Raw genomic sequence first — 24,192 nt, forward strand, 5'->3', positions numbered from 1 at the left:
TAAAAATACAGCATTTTTTCTGATGTTGCAAACATTTTTATTAACTTTCTCTTTCTTAAAAAACATCTCATAACTTTGATAACAACAGAAAAACTTGAAGAAACTCAGGAATGCCAGGTAAGAGGTGACGCGCACGCTTTTCTCGATCATAAATAACGAGTGAGAACGTCAGGTTAACTCGGCTAAGGGCAAATCCTCAAAATAAAGAAGAAAAAGAAAGAAAGATAACGCAACCCGGAGAGCTGCAACCTTCAAACCAAGTCTGCCAAAGAGAGCAACAGCTGGGCTTTTAACAGAAGATTTAGTCACCTGTTTTCAAGAGGTTGAGGTATGGCATGGGAGATGAATCCAAAATCTTCTCTTCGAAATCTTCCATCGAACACCTCCTCTAAACCTCCGTTATCTCCACACTTTATTAGACAACTGTGGAAAACAAATACAGCTCCGGTGCCTTCTGCTTGATTCTCCAAATACAAAATAAATCCACAAGAATGTGACATAAAAACAGCACCTCACACTCACGCTTGGAAAACAAGGTTCGCCGGACAGGGTTAAACACTCTGCCGACAACAACGAGGAAATAATCCACACAGATTAGCACACATACTTCACATCTTGGTTCTGTTTTCACAGCAAATGTCAATTCTCAAAGGACAAATCCTTCAACACAGTCCCTATTAACGCACTAATCACCTGACTGAGCAACAACAAATAAATAAATGTAATCCTAAACGACCCAACGAGATTGTAAGAACTTGAGTTTTTTTATTTTTAGAAAATAAAAACCAAACATTAAATACATCAATCTTCAATTAAATTCCCTCAAAACAAATAATCACACTGTTAAACGCAGCCTCAAAGACAACACCACGAATTTCCAAAAACTTTAAATCGCTCATTGTCATAAGTGGTAACTTTAATTAAAAAAAAAAAAAAAAAACACACACTACAGGTTGCTCAACGTGACACGCAACAACTGCACAACAACGATAAAAACATCTCTTAACCCATGCCATATTGTAGCCAACCAATCTGGAAGACGATAACCGCTTTTTGTTGGCGTTTCATCGGAAAAGCGTGGCAACTCCCTTAGATACCGGCTACGCTGAAGTTTCTTCAATAAACAAAAGTCACGTGTTTCTTTGTCTTTCTTTGGTCATTGACAAGAAGAAGTAATGGTCAGACTAAAAAAGGGGAAGGTGTGTTTTGTAGAAAGTTTAAAAAAAACATAACAGCACAACCAACCCTCCTTTTTTGTAACTGTATTATGGTTGGATTCCAACATAAAGGATGGACTTGTCAGACGCCACTCGCCAGGCTCGACGAGAGCGCTGCTAAGGGTAAGTGGGTCCCAAGAGCGTGCCTCCCAATATGGGAGGGTAACATTAGGGTAAAGGTTACAAGAAAGGAGAGAAGTCTCAGGGAGAAACGGCATTCCCACCAGAAGCTTTAAGGCTCCACTTCAGTGTCCTCCTCAGCATGTTTCTGCATGTGCATCAGCATTCCCTGCAACACACAAAGTCACAGCCTCTAAATCAGCTTCTAAAACTTGTATGTACTCAACCAAAGCATATGTAAGCGTTTATATAATAGGAGGTTATATTAAAATGCATATTTACACAGCATCACTCATTAAATATGAAGTTCCTGCTATGTATTGCTTTAGAATCATTTATAGATTCTAACAGGACATGATTTGTTTTTACACTTTATTCGTGACAGGTTGTTATGGTCCTCTTATGGTCGCTCAGCTCCATATTTATTAAAATAGCATAAATTAGCTTTGCTGGATTTGCAGTTGAAAGTTTATATTATAGTGGACCCCAAGGTCAGATCGTGCAATACTTACAGAAATTGGAAAAAACCCAACAGCTACATTTCAGAGTCTACGGCCTTAGTTAGCATGTAATAGGTTAAAGTTCATGACAGTTGCTTGGAGGGACTGCCAGGAGAAAGCCTATTCTCTCTAAAAGAAAGGTTTTCAAATGTTTATCTGAACAAACCACAAGACGTCTTGAACAATGTTAACTTTGGACAGACCAGACCAAAGTGCAGATGTTTGCCCATAATGCATAGCACCACATTTGGTGAAAAACAAACACAGCATATCAGCTGAAACACCGACTGTCAAACACGGTGGTGGAGCGGAGTCACAGGGCTGAGCATTAACTCTTCTGAGTTTTGCAACAATCCAGTCAAAGTCCAGACCTCAACCTCACTGAAATGCTGTGGTGGAGCCTTAAGAAAGCTGTGCATACCTCAATGAACTAAGCAACGTTATTAGGAAGAGCAGGGCAACAATAAGAAAAAAAATATTAATGGCTCATTATGGAGAATAAATGACTTTGACTGCATCTGTCCAAAAAGAAAGAAAATGTTGGGTGTTGAGTTCTGTTGAATGTGTTTATACCTGCTTGGAGGTGTTGCGCGCAGAGAAAAACGCTTCACAGTTTTTCCAGCGGCACTTGAGCGTCTGAAAGTTGCCACTGGTGTGGTCGTTGATCAGGTGCTGCTGCAGATGCTCAATCAACCCAAAGACCAGTGAACAGCCATGCCACTGGAAACACAAAACGCCAATAACCAAACAAAATGAGAAGCTCAGAAGGAAAAGACGGGACTGGAACACAACTTATCCATAAATTTCTCAGCATTGCTCCATGACACGTCTTACCCAGCAGCGGTAGTTTTGCATTAGGTTCAGCTTCACTGCCTGCACGCTGCCATCATAGCAACCCGTGTAGATCTGAAACACACAAAATTAGAGTTAGGATTTAGCCTTCTGAGATATAACACAGACAATTTTATGAAAAGAGATGTCTTGTAGAAAGCCAATCGCTCTCAATCATCACTTAGGACCCAGTAGAGGTGTGTGACAACATTAAAGCTTAGAAATTCCTCATATCAGCAATGAAACTTTACAATTTTCATTCATTCATTCATTCATTCATTCATTCGCTTCCGCTTATCCTTTTCAGGGTCGTGGGGGGCGCTGGAGCCTATCCCAGCTGTCATAGGGCGAGAGGCAGGGTACACCCTGGACAGGTCGCCAGTCTGTCGCAGGGCCAACACACAGGGACAGACAACCATTCGCACTCACTTGCACATTCACACCTAGTGGCAATTTGGATTAATCAATTAACCTATCCCCACAAGCTGCATGTCTTTGGACGGTGGGAGGAAGCCGGAGTACCCGGAGGGAACCCACGCAAACACGGGGAGAACATGCAAACTCCACACAGAAAGACCCCGGCCTGATGTTGGAATTGAACTCAGGACCTTCTTGCTGTGCGGCAACAGTGCTAACCACCGTGCCACCGTGCTGCCCACTTTACAATTTGTTTTTCAAAAATATTCTGTATGAGAACCAAATAGATGAGTTATTAAGTCATAACTGGTGTCTAAACAACACTTGAAATAGCACGTCTCACCATGTTCTTGTGGATAGCCATGCACATCACCATGTCCTTGTGTCCTCCGTAGACCTGCAGTTGGTCATGAGTCTGTGGAGAGAGCGTGCTTTCAGATTTTCTTGTGCAATGGCATGTCAATATTAAATAAATAAAGAAATTCATGAGCAGTTTATGTTATTAAAAGACAGATGGTGTGACGATGCTAACCTGCAGGTCGTAGACACGGACCAGTTTGTCCAGGCAGGCGGTCACCATCACTTTCCCCAGGATGGCCACTACTGTAACAGCATGACTGTGGCCCTTATAAACCCGCACAAGCTCACCTGTCTGTGACAAAGTAAGAAAATAATCATTTCACATGGCTTCTTTTTCAAATGGTGAATAACTGAAATTAAAGACGCAAAACTGTAACAGCGACTCACATGGATGTTGTGTGCGTAGACACACTGATCACTGGATCCACTGAATACCAGATCATTGACCACCTGGGAAAAAGCAGCAGAAGAGAAGACACACTCACAAAAGACACAAATTTGCATACAAACATAGATAATCTGTGTATTATATTTTTTAACAGTACAAAACATCAAGGTTTATAACATGCCATCCTGTCATTGTTGTCTTGAATATCATGAAATTTACTCCAGCAGTAATGCAGTTGCTTTGTTGAAGCTCAGATGTAATCTACCTTCATGCAGAGCACAGTTTTGGTGTGTCCCTCCAGAGTGCGCAGCAGCAGTCCGTTCTTGGCGTCTCTCACACTGATGGTGTTGTCGTAGGAGCCCACCAGCAGGATCCTCCTGGCTCCCTCCTGTGATGAGGCCAGACAGCTCACGGCCCGCGGCCCGTGGCACTCAAACACGTCCATCTGCTTGTTTGTCTAAACAAACAATTGCAAAATGAACATCGAGCGAAGCACACTTCACGATGATAATTCTTCTTTCTATCATTGCAGAAACAAGTAGCTGCAAAACCTTTTCATTTAAGGGCACACTTAAAGTCAGTAATATGTGCAAACTACTCGAGGTATGTGATTTAACACTGATGGGGCTGCATTTTCTGTCACATATAGGAGAATGTACAAGCACTGTGGCAGCATTTTTAGCTCAACACATTGGCCGTTTCCACATTATTTCTTAATTGCTTCCAATGCCATTATTTTAGAGACATTCCTGCTTGTGCTTAATTTTTCACCTTAAGGTTAAAGGTCACCACTGTGCCATTCGCCAGACCAGCATACAAAGTTTTCCAACGGCTGTGGAGGCAGAGGACTCGATCAGACAGAGAGAACTGCTGCTCGAGTTCCCGTGTCTGTGGACAAGAGCGAAATACAGAGTGTCAATAATCCAATGTTGCTGTGACACTAACATATGGCAGTTTAAGTAAAAGGCCTGTGATTTACCCTGAGGCTGTAGCAGCGTATGATCTGGTCACTGGAACCAGAATAAAGGCGATGATGCAGGCTTGGAGCCGCTGAGACCAACAGGCAGCTCACTTTGGAGCTGTGACCCTCGAACGTACCAACGCATTTATGACTCTACGACAAAATTTAAGAAAAGCAAAGTTGCAACGTTGTTCCATAATAGATATTCAGGCACATCCTGGCAAATAGCAGCAGTTATTTCATTCACAACTCACCACCAAGTCAAAGGCTTTGACGGTTCGATCTCCTGAGCACGTGTACAACAGGCCGTTGTGGATGTGCATGGCGTTCACCGCCTCCTGGTGGCCCTCAAACAGCCCGTCAGTGGGCATCTCATCTTCACCATGGTCAGATGATGCATCTGGAAAATACAAACATGAAGGAAAATTTTTAAAAATCAAACACACAGTGAGGAAACTGACATAAATGATCTTACAGCAGGTACATCCACTCATAAGGGGCCTGTCCAGATCATTTTAACATTTCTAATTCAAAAGATGGATCCAATTATGTGGTTCTTTACAGAAAAAAAAAGTTTACAAAGCATCGTATTTGTGTATGTGTGTCTTCTAGTAGTTATCTCTGCATACTCATGCATGCCCTCAGATAACACCTCTATGAATACTTTGCCCATAAAAAGTAAATTGGGCACACTGGAATCTATTTTTCTTTGGTGAGTGTGATATTCATAACATAGAAATATTACTACTTACTACTATTACTACTACTGTTTGTACGTTTATGTGTATTTAAGGCTATCTCACTCCTAACATAACTATTTCTGTCACTTATAATGTGAACAATACAAGTACAAACTATGTTTGGTTAAGTATGACCCAACTTTAATCATAGCGACTGCTCTCCAGAGATGAACGTACCTGATGAGTTCTTGGGCAAAGTGATGGCAAATGGCATGTCACTGTTGAGAGAAAAGTTAGAGTTTAATCTAAAAGTTTGTTCTTATGAAATCTGACCTTTCTGAAACCCAGTTGTGCATCTTATAATTTAGGAAAAAAGTGTATTTTGCAATTAGCTTTTTTTAAATCCCACTTAAGTCTTTAAGTCTGTAGAAACAAGTATTTTTGCTCATATGAGTTCACACTGAGCTGAAATTGCGACAGCGACTCACCTCTCAGATGATTTACACAAATCCATGTCACTGGTGGAGGAGACCTCGTTGCAGGCCAGGCTCCGTGGCTCAGGACTGGAGGAGTCTGCGATTGGGGCTGGAGGGGGGATTTGAACTTGAACATTCACTTGGGGCTGCTGTCCGGCAACAGTGACCTCCATGCTTTCCTCTGAATCCAAGTTCACCATAATATCAGCGGTGGCCTCATGAGGAAGCTCTGCTGGGGACTTCTGCTCTGCCTTCTCTAATTTGGCACTTGGAAACAGCATCTTGAGTGGCTTCTTATCACCCTCTATGTTCATGTCACCCTCTCTGTCTTCTGTAGGGAGACTGGACGTACTGACCTGAGAGCCTCCGCTAGGTCTCCTACGCGTTCGGGGGCATCTCGGCCGTGAGGCCTCTTCATCCATCTCAGTGTCACTGCTTTCAAACTGCTCTGTCCCCTGAGCCTTCTTCAATGCCTTCCTCTTCTTCAGCTTCCTCACGCGCTTTCCAGTCCTCAGCTCTGATGGAGAGGCAGGGATATTAAGGATTGAGGGGGCTAAAGGGGATTTAAAGGATGGGATGTCTGCAGAGTCATTAACCTCACAGTCTCTAATGGGTAATAGAGGCTTAAGGGGGCTTTTTGTGTCAGCTAAAGAGGTGAGACTGTTCCTTGCTGTCTGTATGGCTTTTTCCGTTGTCTCAATAAGTGTTAGCGACTTCTCCTTGGAGTCTGCAGGCTCTCTAAAGTTCGACGGGTACAGCTCAGGGTGTCTTTCAGGGGAAGCCTGGAAGTTGACGGCGAAATCTGCAACAAGCAGCACAAATAACCCAAAATTGTCTGTTACTTTATTTAGTAAAATCTCCTACGTAACAATATCCTTTTATTCAAGTAATACAAATAACACATGATGGACTCTTCCAAACAGTATGTGTAAAAACTTGTAAAGATTAGATTCACATGCAGTATTTCTCATGATAAACACACTGTGTCCAGAATGCTTGTAAAATATTTGCAAAGCTGATTTTTGTATTGTGTTTAGTTTAGTGACATAAAAACCTTTTAACGCTTTTTACTTTTTGTTGGTCTTTTAGACATCTAGGTGAGCTCATTGATCAGTGAGAGAGATCACTGATCACAGTGATCAATGAGATGTAAGATCTGGGATGCTGTTTTAGGGTCTGGGAAAAGCAATGTTACCTGGTGAGGAGGCTCTGGCAGGAGTGACCGGCAGCTCCGGGGTGGTGCTGTGAGCACAGTTGGTCAAAGCGTCCGCAAGGTCCGGCTCTGAGCTGATATGAACAGGGGACAGGGGCTCCTGCTTGATAGCTACAGACATCAAGGGAAGGCTGGAGGAGGGGGGAGAGCCACACTCTGCAGCACGATTGGGACTGTGGACAGCAGTTTCCACAAGAGAGGAAAGTGTGACAGAGGAGGGTACGTGTGCCTCAGTTTCAAATGTATCCATCTTTTCTTCTTTCAGTTTGATCTGAGGTGCTTCCTCCATCGTACCTGTATAAAAAGAAATCCATGATTAAAAAGCTTATTCCACCAATCATAGCTTCTTCTGTAAACTATATTTGTTCCATTACTGCTACAAATATAATAAACTTATTTTTAACTATAGTAGAATACGAACTGGCTTTTAATTGAATCTAGTGTGTAGTAATTTGTAGTAATAGACATTTGGTACAAGTGACCAAATGTATTTTGCACATGTTTTTACCTTGCATCCCTTTTAGTAACTCAATGCGCTTGTTTCTTAAGGTGCTCATCTCTACAATCATCTGTGAAAGACAAAGCCATACAAAACAATGGTTAGGCAGGGAACATGTTATCTTCAAAGACAAACTGCATAGAAAGTATAAATCCTAACGTTAATCCCTAACTTTTAGAAGTAAATTAAATTCACATGGAACGCAAGACCATCGTTTAAATAGTGAGACTTGGGGTTATATATTAATGTGAAGTAGCTGGCAAGACAACAAAATGCTTGCCAACACAAACTCTCTGTGAGTCCTTAGGTGTAGGCCCTTTTTGTTATAATGCGTTGGCATTAGACACTAAACACCTAAAAGCACGTAACTGTGCAGAGAGAGAGTTTTTGAATAATAGAGTTCAGCTGTGTGCAGACCTGCTGTTTAACCACCATGAGACGCTGCACTTCCATGTAGGCGGCCTCCAGCGCAGCCCGGGCCTGGATCAGGCTGGTGTCCACAGTCTGCAGGGAGCGACTGAGCTCGTCCTCCCGCAGAGACACTGCCAACAGCTGGTCAATGTGCGAACGTTCTGCAGCAAGCCCAAAACACAGATGTGAAACACAAGCAGCTAAACCATGACAGGAAAATGAATTATAACCCCAGAGATTCTTGGTTTTTTTAGCCTACTAACCTCTTTTCGATTTGACCTTCTGTCTTTTGCTATTATGTTCTATGCATGAAGACTCTGTACTCAGAGCGTCCTACAGAGAAGAAAGAAAGCAGTCACGATGACATATTCTGCTTGTCCTTTCAAAAAACAAATACACAAATAAAAATGAGAACACCGTTTCCTAAGCTCACCCCGGCTGCTCTCCGCCTCTTTGCTGTTCCCAGACCATCGCACTGCTCCGTCCCTGAACTGCTGTCCCCGAGCACTGAGTCAGACCGCTGGAGGGCTGTCTGGTTCTGAGCTTTGGCCTCGAGATGAACGAGCATCTGTCCAACCTCTGGCTGAGACTGACAGTCTTGATTTCCTAGAGAAGACTTGCGATTTGGATTAACTGTAGATCCCTGCTGCTCTGAGTTGAAGCTTTCTCTCTGTGAGGTTTCCTTTGATATATGGGATGTAAAGAGGTTGTGCGTGGACGCAGGAGCGAGGCTACTCTCTGATAAGGAGCGTTTTCGTGAGGGGCCCTGGTAAGAGACGTCCATCAATGACTCCCACTGGAAACCCTCCAGCAGCGGTATGTCACCCTCCTCTTGGCTCTGGTACTCCTGCTCATATGAAACCATCTCAATGCCAAACCTGAAAGACAGAACATAAACTTGTATTAACTGAAATCAAATCGAAATCAAAATGTATTTAAAAATTTAAAGATGAGATTATAATTTCACCTTGGCATGCCTTTTCCTTTGTCTTGTTTCTTCCTGACCTCGTGATACACCTGTTCCCAGTTAACATTGCGCCGAGACCCAGAGGAGCTGATGAGCTGCCGCACAGTTGGCTTGAGCCCTGAATCCTTTTCGGTGTCGCTTCTCCGCGACTCGTTCACATTACGCACCCGTCTGGCAATGTTCAGGTTGGGCTCGTGGCCGACTGTTTTGCTCTTGGAGCTGATATGTTTGGTGAGGTCACGTTTTAAAACTGGAGGCAGGTCAAGTTTGGACAGACTTGATGCATGAGTCTGTGCGTCACCACTTCTGGAGGTGTCACTCTCTGAGCTCTGCCCTGCCTCACTGACCTGCATGGCCTCATCTGCAACAACTGAGCAGCTTTGCTTTTCCACTTTCTTATTGTTCTCCTCGTATTCCCTGCCTGATTCTGCCAGCTTGGAGGTCTCCACAGTAGAGGTGCTAACTTGCAGTGACTGGAGAAACTGACTGCTGTCTGAAGATGTCAAAGCAAGCTTTTCTGACCCAACTGGATCAGGTAACACTGATTTTACTGCATTCTGCCTGCAGCTGAGCTCTTTGTTCACTCCAGTCTGACTCTGTACCTGATTCGTTTGCGGCTCCTCGACACTGTGCTGTGTCAGTTCCACTTTTACGTTATTACCAAATGTATTTAAAGAGCCCTTCTTTTCTAACACAATTTGTTTGGCATGCTTAACTGATTCTGGGAGCTTCTGTTGCCGTGATTGAAAGGACCCAGTCAGTGAAGCCTTGACTTCACTCTGGATTCCAGTTGGTTTTGATTGCACTTGAGCCTGACTGGGGATCTTGCTGAGATGAGCCACACTGCTGATTCCAGGAGCTGAGGACATTTTCCGATCTAGCAATGACTTATTTGCATTCTGATTGTACCAATTAGACGCTGAATTCTGGTGGCCATCTCTCTGTGAACTGCTGCTTCTACTGCTACTCCCATCTCTAGGTTTGACTGCAGGGTTTGTTTTGTGCCTCCCTTTTTCTTCCAGTCTACTTAAAGGCAAAAGACTTGATTCCTTTTCAGATTGTGACTGGCTGTTAAAACCAGTGGCTTCCAGTGCTTTGTTTTGAGGTTTGGGGGCTCTTGGGTATTCCTCAGATGATTTTGGACCAGTATCTTTATGTGGCACAGACTCTAAACCCTTCACAGGATAGGGTGACCAGCGACAGGATTTGTCAATCTTCGGATTGCTGCCCAAAGTCTTAGAGCTTTTACTGCTATTAATATCAGATTCTGCTGGTTGGCCATCCCCCTTCTGTAGCCCAGCACTGGCCTGACCTGGTTGGTCATTACCTGTATTCTGAAACTGATTCACAGCCTGGGCCAAAGAGACAGGGGGAGGTGGATACATACGAGGAGCCTCCAAAAAGCTCATGTGCCGGTTCTTTTGAGTGTACTGGGAAATATTGTTTTGCCCATAGAGCCCATTTCTACTGCCTCCGTTGCTGAGCCACGGAAATCGATTTTCATTTTTGCCAGGAAATGCACAATGACCCCACGTCTTGTTGCTTCGAGCTTCCTGACTATCTGAGCTTCTACCAGCAAACTCTCCAGATGCCCACCTCTCTAAGTTGGGGGGCTCCTGAGCATGCCAGGTGGCGCTCTTCCCCTGTTTCCTCTGGTTCCAGGGTTGTATCTCCCCTGCTTTGGAGTCATACTGGTTGCTTTTGTACCAAGTCCTGTGGTGACTAGACCCACCGAATCCCTGTCCCGGCTGCTGCCAGCCACGCTGCAAGGAGTAACGCTCTTTAGCTTCCTTTAACCTCTGCTGAAACGCCTCCTTTCTCCTTTTATCCTCTTCATCTTTTGCTAGCTTTGCAGCAGCAGCTTCCTTCTCTTTTCTGGAAATAACAGTAATATAAATGAAATACAAGCAAATATTTACAGCTGCCCTTACATCCAACTTGCAACATTCAAAACAAAAAGTAATAATATATGAGGCATTAACACAAAATGAGAGAAAGAACTAAACTTAGAAATACGTGAGGAGGATTGCCGCTCTGTGTGGGTGATACAATACACACTGTCAAGCTTAAAGAAGAAGAGTGAATTTGGATGGAAAATTTCGATTGTTTTAACTTTTTTTTTATTAGACTTCACATCAAAAGCAAATAATCCCACCTACAGGTTTGCCATAATAATTTCAAAAGTTTGTTTGACGCTGAAAGTCATTATTAGAGCAATTCATTTGCTTTAAATTAAAAACGCATTAATAAAATTATGATTTCAGAGAGTCTTCCTGACAATTACATGCACCAACCAGCAGAGGGAAAATGTCTGGTATGTGACAAATTGACAGCGTTTTCCTTCACATATCTTCATATGGATCAGCAATCACACATTATTATAAGGTATTTTGGGGGATTATACCAAATATGCATAGAAAAGACTCATTTGAAGAAATAGTCTAATAGTGCAATTAGTGTGACATTTTAGTTTTGGCTTAAAAAAACATGAATTTTAGAAATTAAAGTACAAAAAAGGGCTGAAGTGAAGGTTTTTGTGTTTTACTCTTTAATAAAAGCATCAAACTGCTTGTGTCTGAACCCTGTATGTGCAGTCATGCTTTTTTTATAGCCTTCAGTCCTGACATACGACTCCAGCTGCAGCATAATGTGAAGCTGTGGCTAAAAGAGGCCTCTGAGCACCACTGAGCAAAATGTGACTATACATGGTGTATATACACACACACATACACAAGCTTGTAAGGTATCACTATTTAAATCATAAAAGCTTCATAAAAGTCATCTGTGACTCTCCTGGAGACTTTTGATTTAAAATCCTAGACAACATTTTGTGTTTAAACCAAACGAGTAGCTATTTTTCTTTTACCTGATCTTTTCTTTTCTCTTTTCAATCAAGTCCACCAATTCCTGATCGAAGTAGTCTTCTTCATGGTCGAGCCCAGGAGGCTTCTGGTCAGCAGCCTCCACATTCTGCTTGTGCATGGGGCTGGAAATGTGGCTGGCATAATCAGTCAGACTCACCACCTTCACCTTACAGACTCTGCACTCATGTCCGCAGTCCCTGGGGAGGGAAGGAGAGAGCGGACGTTCAATCGTTCCTTCGGGCATTGCGCTAAACTTGTCTGGTTCGGTTTTCCTGCCTGCAGAGCTCGCAAATATATATTCTGGCTCTACTTTCTGTTACTTTAAAGTCTTCATAAAATCAGGAAAGGAGAATACTCTACAATCCTTGAAAATATTACTTGTCCAAATTCTCTATCCGTTACAGATCAGGAGGTCACTAACTTAGAATTTTATCTCATAAAAAATAATCGTTATCATCCTGATCGTGTTCTCCTTTCTTCAGCAGGCCATGGGTGGCAGGGTGAGGGCAGGAAGAGGAGCAGCAAGGCTGGACTCAGGCAGCATGCTAATCTAGCTGTCCCGCTTATGTCCAGCCAAGCAGTGCAGCACTGGGACGCGTGGAGGGGAGAGTAGCCCGGCGTCTGCAGCCTAGTGCGCCCTCATGATGGTGTCCGCTGCGCTCTGAGACTCTACAGAAGGCAATGTCTGTATATGACCTCACTCTGTGTTCCATGAGCCAGGACCCAGCCCCCTCTCAGGCCAGCATGTGTTATTAGCACAGGCCTGTGGATTGTACCGACCAATCCAATGCACAGCCTGTGTAACTGGAGCTGTGTGCAGCTGCTTCTAGCCTCCACTTCAAAACCTCTCCCAAGTATGCCATCCTGTGATTCTGATAGGGGCAGTGACTTTGCTGGCTCCTTCTCAACTTCTTTTTCAAATCTGTGTCATGGCATGCTGCCTTTTTGTGACCTCTCGTGCAGCTGGCACACAACTAATCAATATTTTTTCAAGTATTATTCGTCAGCTGCAGAAACAGTGCTGAAAATGCAATCTGTGGGTTAGCTTAACCTCACAAAAAAAAACTGTAACAAGCTGGAGCTAAATTTAAGTTTATTGTTGCCGTCATATTCCTACACAGGTGCTTTTCAAATAAATCTTCACACATTCTTTTCTTTAAAAAATACTAATATTCAGCTTTAGGTGATGAACACAATAAGATTTCATCTTTGCATATCAACAGCATGAAATTCCAGTAACTGAAACAGAGTTAGCTCCTCTAGAGATTCTTCCATCTCAGCGACAGAGCCACATGCTTTTAGTAATCTACATGCGAGTCACAAGATAGCCAGTTGCCTTCTAACGGTCATGCCTGTTGTTCCGGAGAGATTGTGTCTAAATATATGTGGTACAGTTGAGACAGCTGCCCCTATATCCACTTGCTCGATTACTGTGTACACGTGCCCGTGTGCACACGTGCCTCATGACCTAAATAATCTGGGCAAAAGTCTTGTGAAGCCAGTATTTTTGTGAAGCCAGTATTAAACAGGACGCAATAACCTGAACCTTTTCAGTATTGCATGAAAGTCACGAGTCATGTAATGAAATCAAACACCTTTTTTTGTTACGTACGTTTCAATTTATCTTTAAATAAATGTAACAAAATAAAGAAAGAAAAAAACTCACCGGCCTTTAAGGTTCTCCAGCTCACGGTGGTGGAGCATGCTTCTCGTGTGCTCATCCATCTCCTGCAGGTACATATTCATAATAAAACATTTTTTAAGGCGAGGTACAGAGAAACACATCAAAACACGTAGTTTTAGTTTAGTCAGGCAGTAAAAAGCCCCTCATATCTCATAGGTGGTTAAAAATAGGTATAATAAACCTAACTACAAGTATCTTTAATCAGAACCTTGCACACCTGAGAGTGTAGATACATGCCACGGTGATCAAATACTTATCATTATTTACTTTGTTTTTAAAGTGTCGACATATTTATAGTGTAAATCAAATTTCTGGGTCAGTTACCTGCTTGGAGACATAGACGGTTTCACAGAGGATGCACTTTCTGTCTTTCGTCATTTCGAACGCAGATGAATCTCAGCCCATTACTGCGGAAAGAGAGAGTGTTGTTTAACGTATGTGACGCCTCCCTGGGTGGATGTACCTGAGTTTTATTTCACAAGAACAATTAATTATGGGCTGTAATAGTGTCCATACTGTATGAAGAAAAGTGACACGTCAACCAACAAAATGAAAAGAACTCAAAGCTTTTTTTTTCTTTGAGCAACCACACCTAACTATTCAACAACATGCTTTGGTACCACAGCCCAAATACCAACAAAGTTCAACCTGATCACTAGTCTAATTCCAGTCTGCTGATAGAGCAGCTCTATGGCCAGAAGGCAGAGCGATGTCTGGACGTGTTCAACACTCACAAACAGGGGGAGGAATAAACACCGGCTACAAGTCAACTGCTGGTCAAGGTCTACACCAACACTGCCTGTTTTTAAGAAGGTGACCACATGAAGGATTTTACTTTATCCCCAAAATACTGCTGGTTTATGAATTTGGGGATCCAAAAAATATTCAGAAAAAGAGAGAAAATATGCAGTAGCTCTATTAATGTTTAAATACAACGACAAAATACTAGTATGGAAAAACAAACTACCACCCTGGAAACTGGAAAAACTGGCAGTCAAGCCTTTCTACAAACAATGACAAGTTGAATATTTGAGTGACGAGTGGATAAAGACAAAAACAGTAGGGCAAACCTTGTCTCACACTCACACACACACGGTACAATTCAATTAAAAAGCATTTGGCCCACTTCCTGACTTTCTATTTTTTATTTTTGCATATTTTTCACACTTACATGTTCAGGTCCTGAAGCAGCAAAGCAGCCCCAGACCATCACACTAACACCACCATGCTGGCTTGCTCCCAAGATGTTCATTTTATGAAGTATTGTGGTAGTTTTACATTAGATGTAGCGGGACCCAAACCTTCCAAACAGTTCAACTTTTATTTTATCAGTCCACAGAGTATTTTCCCAAAAGTCTCAGGGATCATCAGGATGATTTTCTATAAGCAAATGTAAGATGAGCCTTTGTGGTGTTTTAGATCAGCGGTGGATCTCTTCCATGTAAGCCATTTTGACCAGTTTCTATCTTATTGTTAAATCATGATCCCACACCTTAACTGAGGCGAGTGAAGCCTGTAGTTCTTTAAATGTTGTTCTTCGTTCTTTTGTCACCTCCTGGATGGTGGTCGATGAGCTCTTGGAATAATTTTGGAAACCCAACTGCCCCTGTGAAGGTTCACCACTATTCCAGATTTCTAATGGTTCTCACAGTGGTTCACTGGAGCCCCAATTGCAGAGAAATGGCTTTGTAATCCTTTCCAGTCAGATGCCAGTGAATTTGACTTTGTTTCTTTAGATCATGGCATCATATATTCCTTTTTGAGATTTTTTTTTTAGCCTACCCCACTTTATCAGAGAAATTCTATTTAAATTACCTCTTGATTCAACAGGTTTATGAAACTAAACTCAGCTTTCTGAAAAATGTGATTAATCATAGTTAATTCATGATTCGGAGTGGGTTATTTTTTCACACTAAACCAACTGGGTTTGGACAGCTTTTTCCCCTTAATAAATGAAACCATCATTTAAAAATCACATTTTGTATTTACTTGAGTTATCTTTGTATAATATTATAATTTGTTTGATGATCAGGAAGTATTATGCGATCTCACTTTCTTCGCTTTTACAGCACAATTTCCATTAACACAACTTTCCAACTTTTACCATACAGAAGAAGTGATCAGGTGAAATAGTAAAATAGTGACAGTAAGAATGGATACTCTTGAAGTGCCTTAAAATACCTTTGAAGGGCTATCTTTTAACACATTTATAAAACGCATGAGTGAGCTGCTAATTTTCTAAAGAGCAGCCAGGAGGACAATGTTAGATATCCCGTGAACTTCTGCACAGTTATGTTAGCAGATCAGGCAGCTGTGCTACAATGCTTGAAAACAGGCAGGGGGCAGTTAAAGAAGTTCCATGTCAAGTCAGTTTGTTTACATGCCACAGTTAGGATCTCATCTAATTTAGAAACCACAGAGAACATCTTCTACTGACGTTTCCCCAAGCTCATCACAACAAGGTACTTTATCATCAAAGCTGTGCCAAAATAAATACTTAAAATTCAAATGCACATATGACCAAAGTACTTGGAAATTTTAGTTAGCATGCTAACTTTGTGCAAAAGTTTACCACCAGTCGCATGACATTTTATTATGATGTTATCAAACACACTAAGGTAATAAAAACTTTATAGTAAATGTCAAGCGACAGCTTTATTGCTGTTTTAAACTAGCTTATGGTTAAATAAAGTCCTGGGTCCTTGAGTGTTGTTAGCCTAGCTGTTTCTAGTTGTACAGTTAGCTGGTAAGTATGCAAAAAAGCAAAATAACGTGACTCAAAAACTAGCTTAAATACGAGCTGACCATCCCACTACCAAAGTAATAAAAAATGTTATTACGAATTATGATTATTATTATTCAGCAGAATTTACTTGAACTGTTATTGAAAGCTAAGCTAGTAAGTTAGCGAGCTAGCAACAGCATGATAGCTGCCACATGAACATGCCAGTAATGTCCTTAACTTATTAGCAATTAAAAGGTGATGAGGGAGCCCGACTACAACCGAATGGTTTTACACACTGTAGACACTTAGATGTGACTGATTGCTACCTTCACAACATCCAGATGTGTGTAGGACTACTGCATTTTCTCATCCATCGCTGAAGCTAATAACAACATCCGCCTCCTCGCCGCGCCCCCAAACGGAGCACCAACCCAAGATGCGTTCAGGACCATTTCGGATTCAGGAAACCAGGACGCCACACAGAGACCGAGCAAAAAACAAAAATGTCTAATAGAAAAAAATAACTGTAATGGCACTTTACAAATAAATAAATAAATAAATAAATAAATAAATAAAAAAATTAAATTGCCAGTGCTTTATGCCCATTCCAGCTCCATAATTTTTAAACAACTTTCTGAACAACTCACTGTCATTTAGGATTTAGTCCTTCCCAGGTCTTAGTATTAAATCCCAGATGAACAACTGCTCATGATACAGTACACTGTGGTACTGTTTATTTAACAAAAAAGTAAATGAAAATAAAGTGTGTGTAAAACTGAGTCCACCCCACTGTAGAAGCACATATATCAGCAGTAACTTGAAGCTTCTGTTTTCCATCCATCTATTTTTTTCTACTTAACAAATTTGTGGTCCCCTATTCAAGGTAAATCCAAACATATAGATAAAATCAAGGATCAGTTCGTCTGGGAAAGATATAAAGTCTGGACAGTCTACCCATTGATACCGTGTAAAATTAAATTTGGCAGTAAAATACAAGAGTAAAAACATATTTATTTTGAAAAATCATTTAAACAGCAAGATTTCAACATATCGATGCATAACGTTGAATCTAAATGAAAAACAGCAGCACTGCTGGAACATATATGCTACAGAAACAAACTACAAATTAAAAACAGTTCTCAGAAATCCCTTTAGAGTCTTTAAAATAGTATTATCACTTTCAGAACTGAACCAGTCCAAGATATAACACAAAAGTTCACATTTTCTCAGTTTTACACTTAAAAACAACTTTTAAGAAGTTTTAAAAGTGTCTTGGCTTTCAGCAACATTTTCTTGAGTGTGCGTGTCAAACGCAGTGTTTATTGGACGTTTTAGAAGGTGTTTGTGAAGTACATCTTCTTTTGAAATGCAGTAACTAAATATTGGCTCTTAAAGAAAATGAATCTAGCAATAACAATAATCTAGTAATAATCAGTTATTACTGCCAGCTTACATGTTAAAAGAGAAGCAGTAACACCTACAAATGTAATTCATAAGCATGCCCTCGTGCTAATATTTCTCACTACTGATTACAAAAACAGTGCCTGTAGTGACCTGGAAAAAGCAGCTGTGTGAGAATAAAGCTCAGCTCCGTCAGATCTTAGAGTTTGGATAATGTAAGATTGTGTCTTGTCTGCAAAGTGTTTCAGGTTACATGGTTCAGTTCCCGTGCTTTATTCCTCAGATGCCTCTTGCGCATCTTGATAGTCCACTTAATAGTGAGTTTGGCAAAATTGGCAGCTTTGAAGAGAGCCATGAAGACCCCACAGAGGATGGCTATAGAGCTCCAGGCATTCGCAGTCACTATCTGTTTGGAAAGAAGCAAAGTTTTGTCGAACAATGAGCAATTCGTGCAAGCACAATTCAAATAAGGAGAAAATTTCTGTGAGAACATACCAGTCGGATTTCCTGCATAAAAGGATCTCGCCACTCAAAGACGGCAAAGTAGAGCTGATCGGTTTGTGCCCCTTCAGGCCTTTTATCGTTGAATTTCACCACAGAAGACTAGACCATTCACCATAAATAATCAAATTAAAAACTTTCAATTCAAATGTCATCGTGCATGGAACTACATGTAAACTGTTGGGACATAAATACCTCTTGTCGAAACTCGACAGCTTCATTTTTTACCCCAGATGTTGTCAATAATGACATTTTGACCCAGGTTCTGAAGCCTCCAGAGAAGGTCCACATGGAGTAATTCCTCTCACAGTCCCTCATAAACTCTGATTTATTTGCACTACAGGCAGAAAACAGGTACATATGCTGCTATCACACAAATCACTGTTAACACTTTGCAAAACATCAAGCTTCGAGTGTCTTATTAAACAATGATTACCTGTCAGTCAAGTCACTAAACTTGGCAAAAAGCATGTAATTGATGGCACTGAAGTCCTCCTCTGTTTCATTGCGACTGAACTGCATGAAGATCAGTTCTTTGTTACGGACGTCAGATGGCCCGCGGACCACCAGAGCTTTTTTCTGTAACAGTATAATAGTATGTAAATCCAGTGGAGACAATTTTGCAGTTATGTTATAGCTGCACATCTTTAGGATTGCTCAGACTTGTGGGTTGTGTCTGAGAAACAGCCAAATAAAAAAAAAGTTAATTCTGACCTCTGTTTCGTTCGCGAATGGCCCAAAGTAGGTCACTTCTTTTATGTTACAGTCTACTTCTTGAGGCTTGCCGGGGTCCACTAAAGGTGGGATGTAGTCATGGTAGTGATGTTTACAGCTGAGCAGCTGGGCTTTGCCGGGGTACAGAGCTATGCCTGCTCAAAGAAAGTAAACAGAGTCTGCATCAATGTTCTTCAACAGCAGTGTTTATGGACTCACTGCCATTTACTTGTTTGTTCTATGTGGAGGTAAAAATGTAAAATTTTGCAACGGGTGCCTCCAAACACGTTTTATTTTGGTGACGCAGACGAGGACACTTAATGCATTTCAAAATTCTTCCATGTGTCTCTCATCCACAGAGAACAGGATTTGTTCAGCTGTTGCTGACTATTTTCATGGATGTCTTTTCAGATGGAGATTTAAGGCTTAAGGGACTAGCTGGGAAAAAAAATTAAAGAATAAACCACATTATCTTCTAAAGCAAAGATACAACACAAAAAAGAAAATGCACCTTGCATTGCATGTCTGCAACAACTGACCAAGTCACATTTGATAAGCTGCAATTTTAGAAAAGTTTTCAGATTTAATACACCCTCTGGTGGCCACACAGCAGGCAATACAAATTATTCACACATAACTAGCGCCTGCCTTCTGTCACAGTGTTATTCAATTATTGAGTATTTTGTCACCAACAATAATTTGGGGTTTATCGCGATAGAAAACAGGCCAGGTGTGATAATGAAAAGGAGCAAAGAAGTATTCATTTCTAAAATCTTTGCCAGGGTGGATCATCTGGCTCCATCTCACCCCATCCCCAGCATCCTCCTCTGTCACACAAACCCTCTGCATGTCCTTTTCACTACATCCATGAGCCTCCTCTGTGGTCTTTCTCTTCTCCTCCTGCCTGGCAGCTATATCCACCATCCTGCTCAACCTGAGCTGGTTCTCTGATGGACTCATTTCTAATCTTGTCCACACTGGTCACTCCCATTGAACATTTTAACCTCTCAACTCTGACAACTCCAGCTCTGCCTCCTATCTCAAAATCATACATCATAGCAGGTCTCACTACTATCTTGTAAACCTTTCCTTTCTCTAGTGCTGCTATCCTTCGATTGCAAATCACCTTTGACACTCCTCTCCATTATCAAATGCTTTCTCTTGATCCACAGAAACACTGAAACTCCTTCTGACCGTCTCTATATTTCTCCATCGACACTCTCAAAGCAAACATCCCATTCTGGGCGATCGTGGCTCAAGAGTTGGGAGTTCGCCTTGTAATCGGAAGGTTGCCGGTTCGAGCCCCGGCTTGGACAGTCTCGGTCGTTGTGTCCTTGGGCAAGACACTTCACCCGTTGCCTACTGGTGGTGGTCAGAGGGCCCGGTGGCGCCAGTGTCCGGCAGCCTTGCCTCTGTCAGTGCGCCCCAGGGTGGCTGTGGCTACAATGTAGCTTGCCATCACCAGTGTGTGAATGTGTGTGTGAATGGGTGGATGACTGGATATGTAAAGCGCTTTGGGGTCCTTAGGGACTAGTAAAGCGCTATATAAATACAGGCCATTTGTAGTGCTCTTTCTCTTCATGAAGACATTCAGCTGCTCACTTAGCTTCAAAATCTCTGTCCCATATCTTAATGGCATGGTTAATCAGCTATATCCCCTTGTATACTCAGATACTATTCCATCTAGTGCCACGACAACCACTACATGAAGAGCATGTGTTCCTGCTAAATGCTGATAAAGGCAGATTTAAATGCTTATAAAAAAAATATGAAGTGCTGCTGTGTAGTGCAATCTGTATTTTCTGGATGAAATGAGTTACCTGTTGTTCTATGTTTTGGACATAACAGCACACTTAACACCCACTAACCCAGTCATAGTCCTAAAATATGCCCCAAAAAGTGTATCATTCATACTAACCAGGAGATGAAAATGAGTCAACCTCTTTGTAAATGACGGACATAACGGGGTTGTTTAGTTTCTCCAAGAAGTCAGAGATCGTCTGGTAGGCCAGGAATGCTGCCACCGCAGTCAGCAGCAGGTAGATGAAGATGAGCACCACCGTGAAGAAATTCTTCAGACAGGTTTTACTGAATCTCATAGGTGGATTGGGCCCCCTAACGTCATCCTGTGCTGTAGGGACAAAGGGGTAAAGGCAGGAATCTGAGTGGACAAATCCAATTACATGCCACAAAAGCGTGGACCAATAAAAAATATATCAGTGTAATGAGTGTCCAGCATGTGGTGCAGAAACACGTCTCCTACTACTTTGTGAGATGCTGCTATCAGGCTTCTCATGCTCCGGGTCTTCAGTGGCATCATCAAAAAAGACTGGAGACGGTGCGTTGCCTTCATCTTCATCTCCCCCCCCTTCATCATCCTCATCATTGAACTGTAGGGTTAAAAAAAAGAACATTTAAACACCTATTTCTGGTTACAAGTATAGTAAAACTATACTTAAAATCCTAACAATTACTAAGGTGGGGTCACATTTGTATCCATTTTAAGTGGAGTGGAATAGCACTCTGAGATCTTCAGTTAATGATGAATCAAACCTAATACAAAACCCTTTGCTGGCAATGACGGCCTAAAGTTTTGAACTCATGGACAACATCAGATTGCTGGGTTTCCTCCTTTTTAATGCTTTGAGGCCTTTACTGGAGCAACTTTCGGTTGCTGTTTGTATGTGGGCCTTTCTGTCTGAAGTTTAGTCCTCAACAAAAATAATCCACTTGTCCACTTCTTTGCTTCAATAAACAAAATAAAGGTTTGTTTTGGATCCATGTTTTAGGTCATTGTCCGTCTGTGTTGTGAAACAGTTGGCTGCATTTAGCTGGATTTAAGCAGACTGAATGTCTCTGAACACCTCAGAATTCACTCGGCCCCTTCTGGGGAAGTATAATCTTCCACAGGAGATGCTGATCCTGTTCTAAACTGCAGTCATTGAGTCTGTCCTGTGGTATGGAGCAGCCACTAAACAGGACAGGTGCAGACTGTAGCGGTGCCTGAAAGGCATTTAACCTATTGAGTTCGTGGTCCTTTATTGGGTGAATACCTGAAAGACAGTAAGTTTTATGTATATATATATATATATATATATATATATATATATATATATATATGTAATATATATGTAATATATATATACATATATATATACACACATACATACACTATTGTTTTTGGTATATTGTTCCCTTCTCAGTAACGCCACACCTTTTAGTTGCAATGTATTCATCTTCCACATGTTAACTTGTCATATTTTAGTAGTATGTAAACATCTGTTATAGTTACATGTTTTCATATCATATATAACATCAGTTTGTTTTTGCTGACAGGTTGCAGTTTTCATGCTCAATGTCAGGTTATATCAAACAGCAGATCTGTATATATCAGAGTTATTATAGTATCGTATTTTCAAATTGGTTTTTATTTTTCCATTTTGACTTTTTTTATTTTTTTATTTTTTTTAACTTACTAGTTTTTAGTTTCCTCAGCACATTTTCTTGTGTGAGTTTAGTTTTTATTTTTGGAAGATGTTTAATTTTATTTTAGTTTTTACTAGTTTCAGGATTAGTTCTAAAAGTTAGTTCTATTAGTTAATCTTTTTAATTCTTACTCTATGGAGGGCACGCGTCAGAGGCAGGATTTAGGAAAATGAGCTCAGATATTTCAATAAAAACCCAAAACTTTGGGAAAGCAGTGACTCAAAATTTTTGGACACAGCTGGTCGATGTCCATCAATGTCTCATTGGGCGAGTTATTATTGAAACTTTATCAAACTAACAGATACTAAAGCTTAATATTTTTCCCTCTACTTTTTTACTTAATTTGGTTTAGTTTTTCATTTTCGTTAACTAAAATGTTGTTTTCAAGTCTAGTTTTAGGACTTAGTTCAGTTAAGTCCACAAAGAGCAGTGAACCTTAGAGAAGCAGGGACACAGGTCAGCCGATCATGGTTACACACACACACACACACAAAACAAATCTGCTCGAGCTCACAGTACAAATTTTCACATCTTGTAATTATTTTCTTTAAATAATTTTCGGATTCCCTCATCTGTTAAATCTGTTAAATCCCACTTTAACCCCTTCTTTTAAGACCCCCTGTCTCAAAAGAAATTACAAAATATAGAAAACAGTAACATTTCACTACTTTTGCCTTCTACAAACCTGACATTTAGTCACAACAACAATGATTACTGTTTCTTTCATTTCACTGACCTGTAATCAAATACTCCAATGACAAAACAGTTTAACTTATCTGGTGTTGATATTTAAGGTCAGTGGTTATAAGTTAAAGGTAAATGTACTTACAACAACAAAAATACACATTTTAAAAAAAAGTATCACACTGTCTGTTTTACATTATGTCCAAACCATCTTTCAGTGAGGAGAGCCTAAACAATGAAAACACCTGACAGCACCACAAACTTAATGACCAAGTCAGCGCTGGCTCCAAATGCAAGCGAGGCTTTAAAATGGCCATACCGACCAGTGGTTTTAAAAGGTTTTACGCCATTTCTGCAGCTATTTTAAAGCTTAAAATAAGAACTGGCGAATAATCTAAATGAATACTGCAACTATAGCTGAAACCCAAAGGAAACATGAAGTCAGGAAACGGCTGCTCAGTCACATGATGCCAAATACGCCCGACAGGAGCATGGACACAGCGAGAGAAAAAAGACTTTACTGCTGTCCTCAGAGACAATAAAAAAAGAAGCCTACAGTCTGTAGCAGTCCTGTGATTACTGAGACAAACATGAAAGATTTCAGAGTGAAACACAAACACGAAGGAACTTGTAACTTACCTCCTGGTATGAGAGGGACCTTCCTTTTCTGAGCATTCCTCTGCGGAACTTCCAGTGACTTCACCTAAAGCAGCTCTTCAAGCTTTTTGTGCCAACTCAGCAGATTGCTCCTAATAAACCTGACATGTTTAAAAACACCTCATTCCACCGAGCTCAAGTCTCACAGTTTAAAAAAAAAAAGACACCAGCACCCACCCCTGGGGGTTTTGGAGAAGTAGATAAAGGCCCAACCCACGATAATAACAGGGGACCCATGGGCCGCGATTCAATGCGATCTTGTTTCCTTGTTGTGGCTTCCTTGTGTCCTAGCTCGTTACCTTAGGTTGATTCCTAATGCTGCGTTCATGTACTTATGAGAAAACTCATTTATCTAAAAAAACAACAACATACTACTGCGACAAGAAACCGCATTTTTACTGAAATGCCACCCCATTCCTACAAGTTTATTTTTTAC

General features: G+C 41.1%; 2 protein-coding genes across 3 annotated transcripts; both read right to left on the minus strand.

Moving 5' to 3' along the window:
- Nucleotides 1-13: 13 nt before the first annotated feature.
- znf106a (zinc finger protein 106a) lies at nucleotides 14-16,762 on the minus strand. Its single transcript, XM_085257391.1, has 22 exons — nucleotides 16,640-16,762; nucleotides 13,913-13,995; nucleotides 13,571-13,632; nucleotides 11,907-12,101; nucleotides 9,041-10,915; nucleotides 8,507-8,951; nucleotides 8,337-8,406; nucleotides 8,080-8,234; nucleotides 7,672-7,732; nucleotides 7,146-7,457; nucleotides 5,963-6,752; nucleotides 5,712-5,752; nucleotides 5,049-5,194; nucleotides 4,813-4,947; nucleotides 4,605-4,721; nucleotides 4,099-4,290; nucleotides 3,833-3,895; nucleotides 3,618-3,737; nucleotides 3,429-3,500; nucleotides 2,672-2,743; nucleotides 2,411-2,557; nucleotides 14-1,506 (listed from the first exon to the last, which is right to left on the minus strand). Exons 2-22 carry the CDS (start codon nucleotides 13,964-13,966, stop codon nucleotides 1,450-1,452), a joined length of 5,181 nt encoding a protein of 1,726 aa, XP_085113517.1. The 5' UTR covers nucleotides 13,967-13,995; nucleotides 16,640-16,762; the 3' UTR covers nucleotides 14-1,449.
- A 542-nt stretch (nucleotides 16,763-17,304) lies between these two features.
- Nucleotides 17,305-24,019, minus strand: pacc1 (proton activated chloride channel 1). Of its 2 annotated transcripts, none has more exons than XM_085257393.1 (8): nucleotides 23,739-24,019; nucleotides 21,196-21,319; nucleotides 20,848-21,060; nucleotides 18,930-19,084; nucleotides 18,652-18,794; nucleotides 18,411-18,552; nucleotides 18,210-18,317; nucleotides 17,305-18,120 (listed from the first exon to the last, which is right to left on the minus strand). In XM_085257393.1, the coding sequence occupies exons 1-8, from the start codon at nucleotides 23,772-23,774 to the stop codon at nucleotides 17,959-17,961; spliced, it is 1,083 nt and encodes a 360-aa protein (XP_085113519.1). In that variant the 5' UTR covers nucleotides 23,775-24,019; the 3' UTR covers nucleotides 17,305-17,958. The 2 variants fall into 2 exon arrangements, with proteins under 2 accessions (XP_085113519.1, XP_085113518.1); XM_085257392.1 differs by having other exon boundaries at nucleotides 21,193-21,319.
- Nucleotides 24,020-24,192: the final 173 nt, after the last annotated feature.

The sequence above is a fragment of the Mchenga conophoros genome, linkage group LG19 (assembly GCF_057382185.1).
Source record: "Mchenga conophoros isolate Kocher_MC1m ecotype Shallow Benthic linkage group LG19, M_conophoros_male_GT1.1, whole genome shotgun sequence".
Classification (NCBI taxonomy): domain Eukaryota; kingdom Metazoa; phylum Chordata; class Actinopteri; order Cichliformes; family Cichlidae; genus Mchenga; species Mchenga conophoros.

Coding starts and splice junctions, on each gene's coding strand:
- znf106a (XM_085257391.1), bottom strand. CDS start 13,966: ATGACGAAAGACAGAAAGTGCATCCTCTGTGAAACCGTCTATGTCTCC. Junction 10,916..11,906: donor AAGAGAAAAGAAAAGATCAG/GTAAAAGAAAAA, acceptor TGTTATTTCCAG/AAAAGAGAAGGAAGCTGCTG. Junction 7,458..7,671: donor GTTACTAAAAGGGATGCAAG/GTAAAAACATGT, acceptor CTTTTTATACAG/GTACGATGGAGGAAGCACCT.
- pacc1 (XM_085257392.1), bottom strand. CDS start 23,774: ATGCTCAGAAAAGGAAGGTCCCTCTCATACCAGGAG. Junction 21,320..23,738: donor GGTCCCTCTCATACCAGGAG/GTAAGTTACAAG, acceptor TTAACCCTACAG/TTCAATGATGAGGATGATGA. Junction 18,795..18,929: donor CATTCGCGAACGAAACAGAG/GTCAGAATTAAC, acceptor ATACTGTTACAG/AAAAAAGCTCTGGTGGTCCG.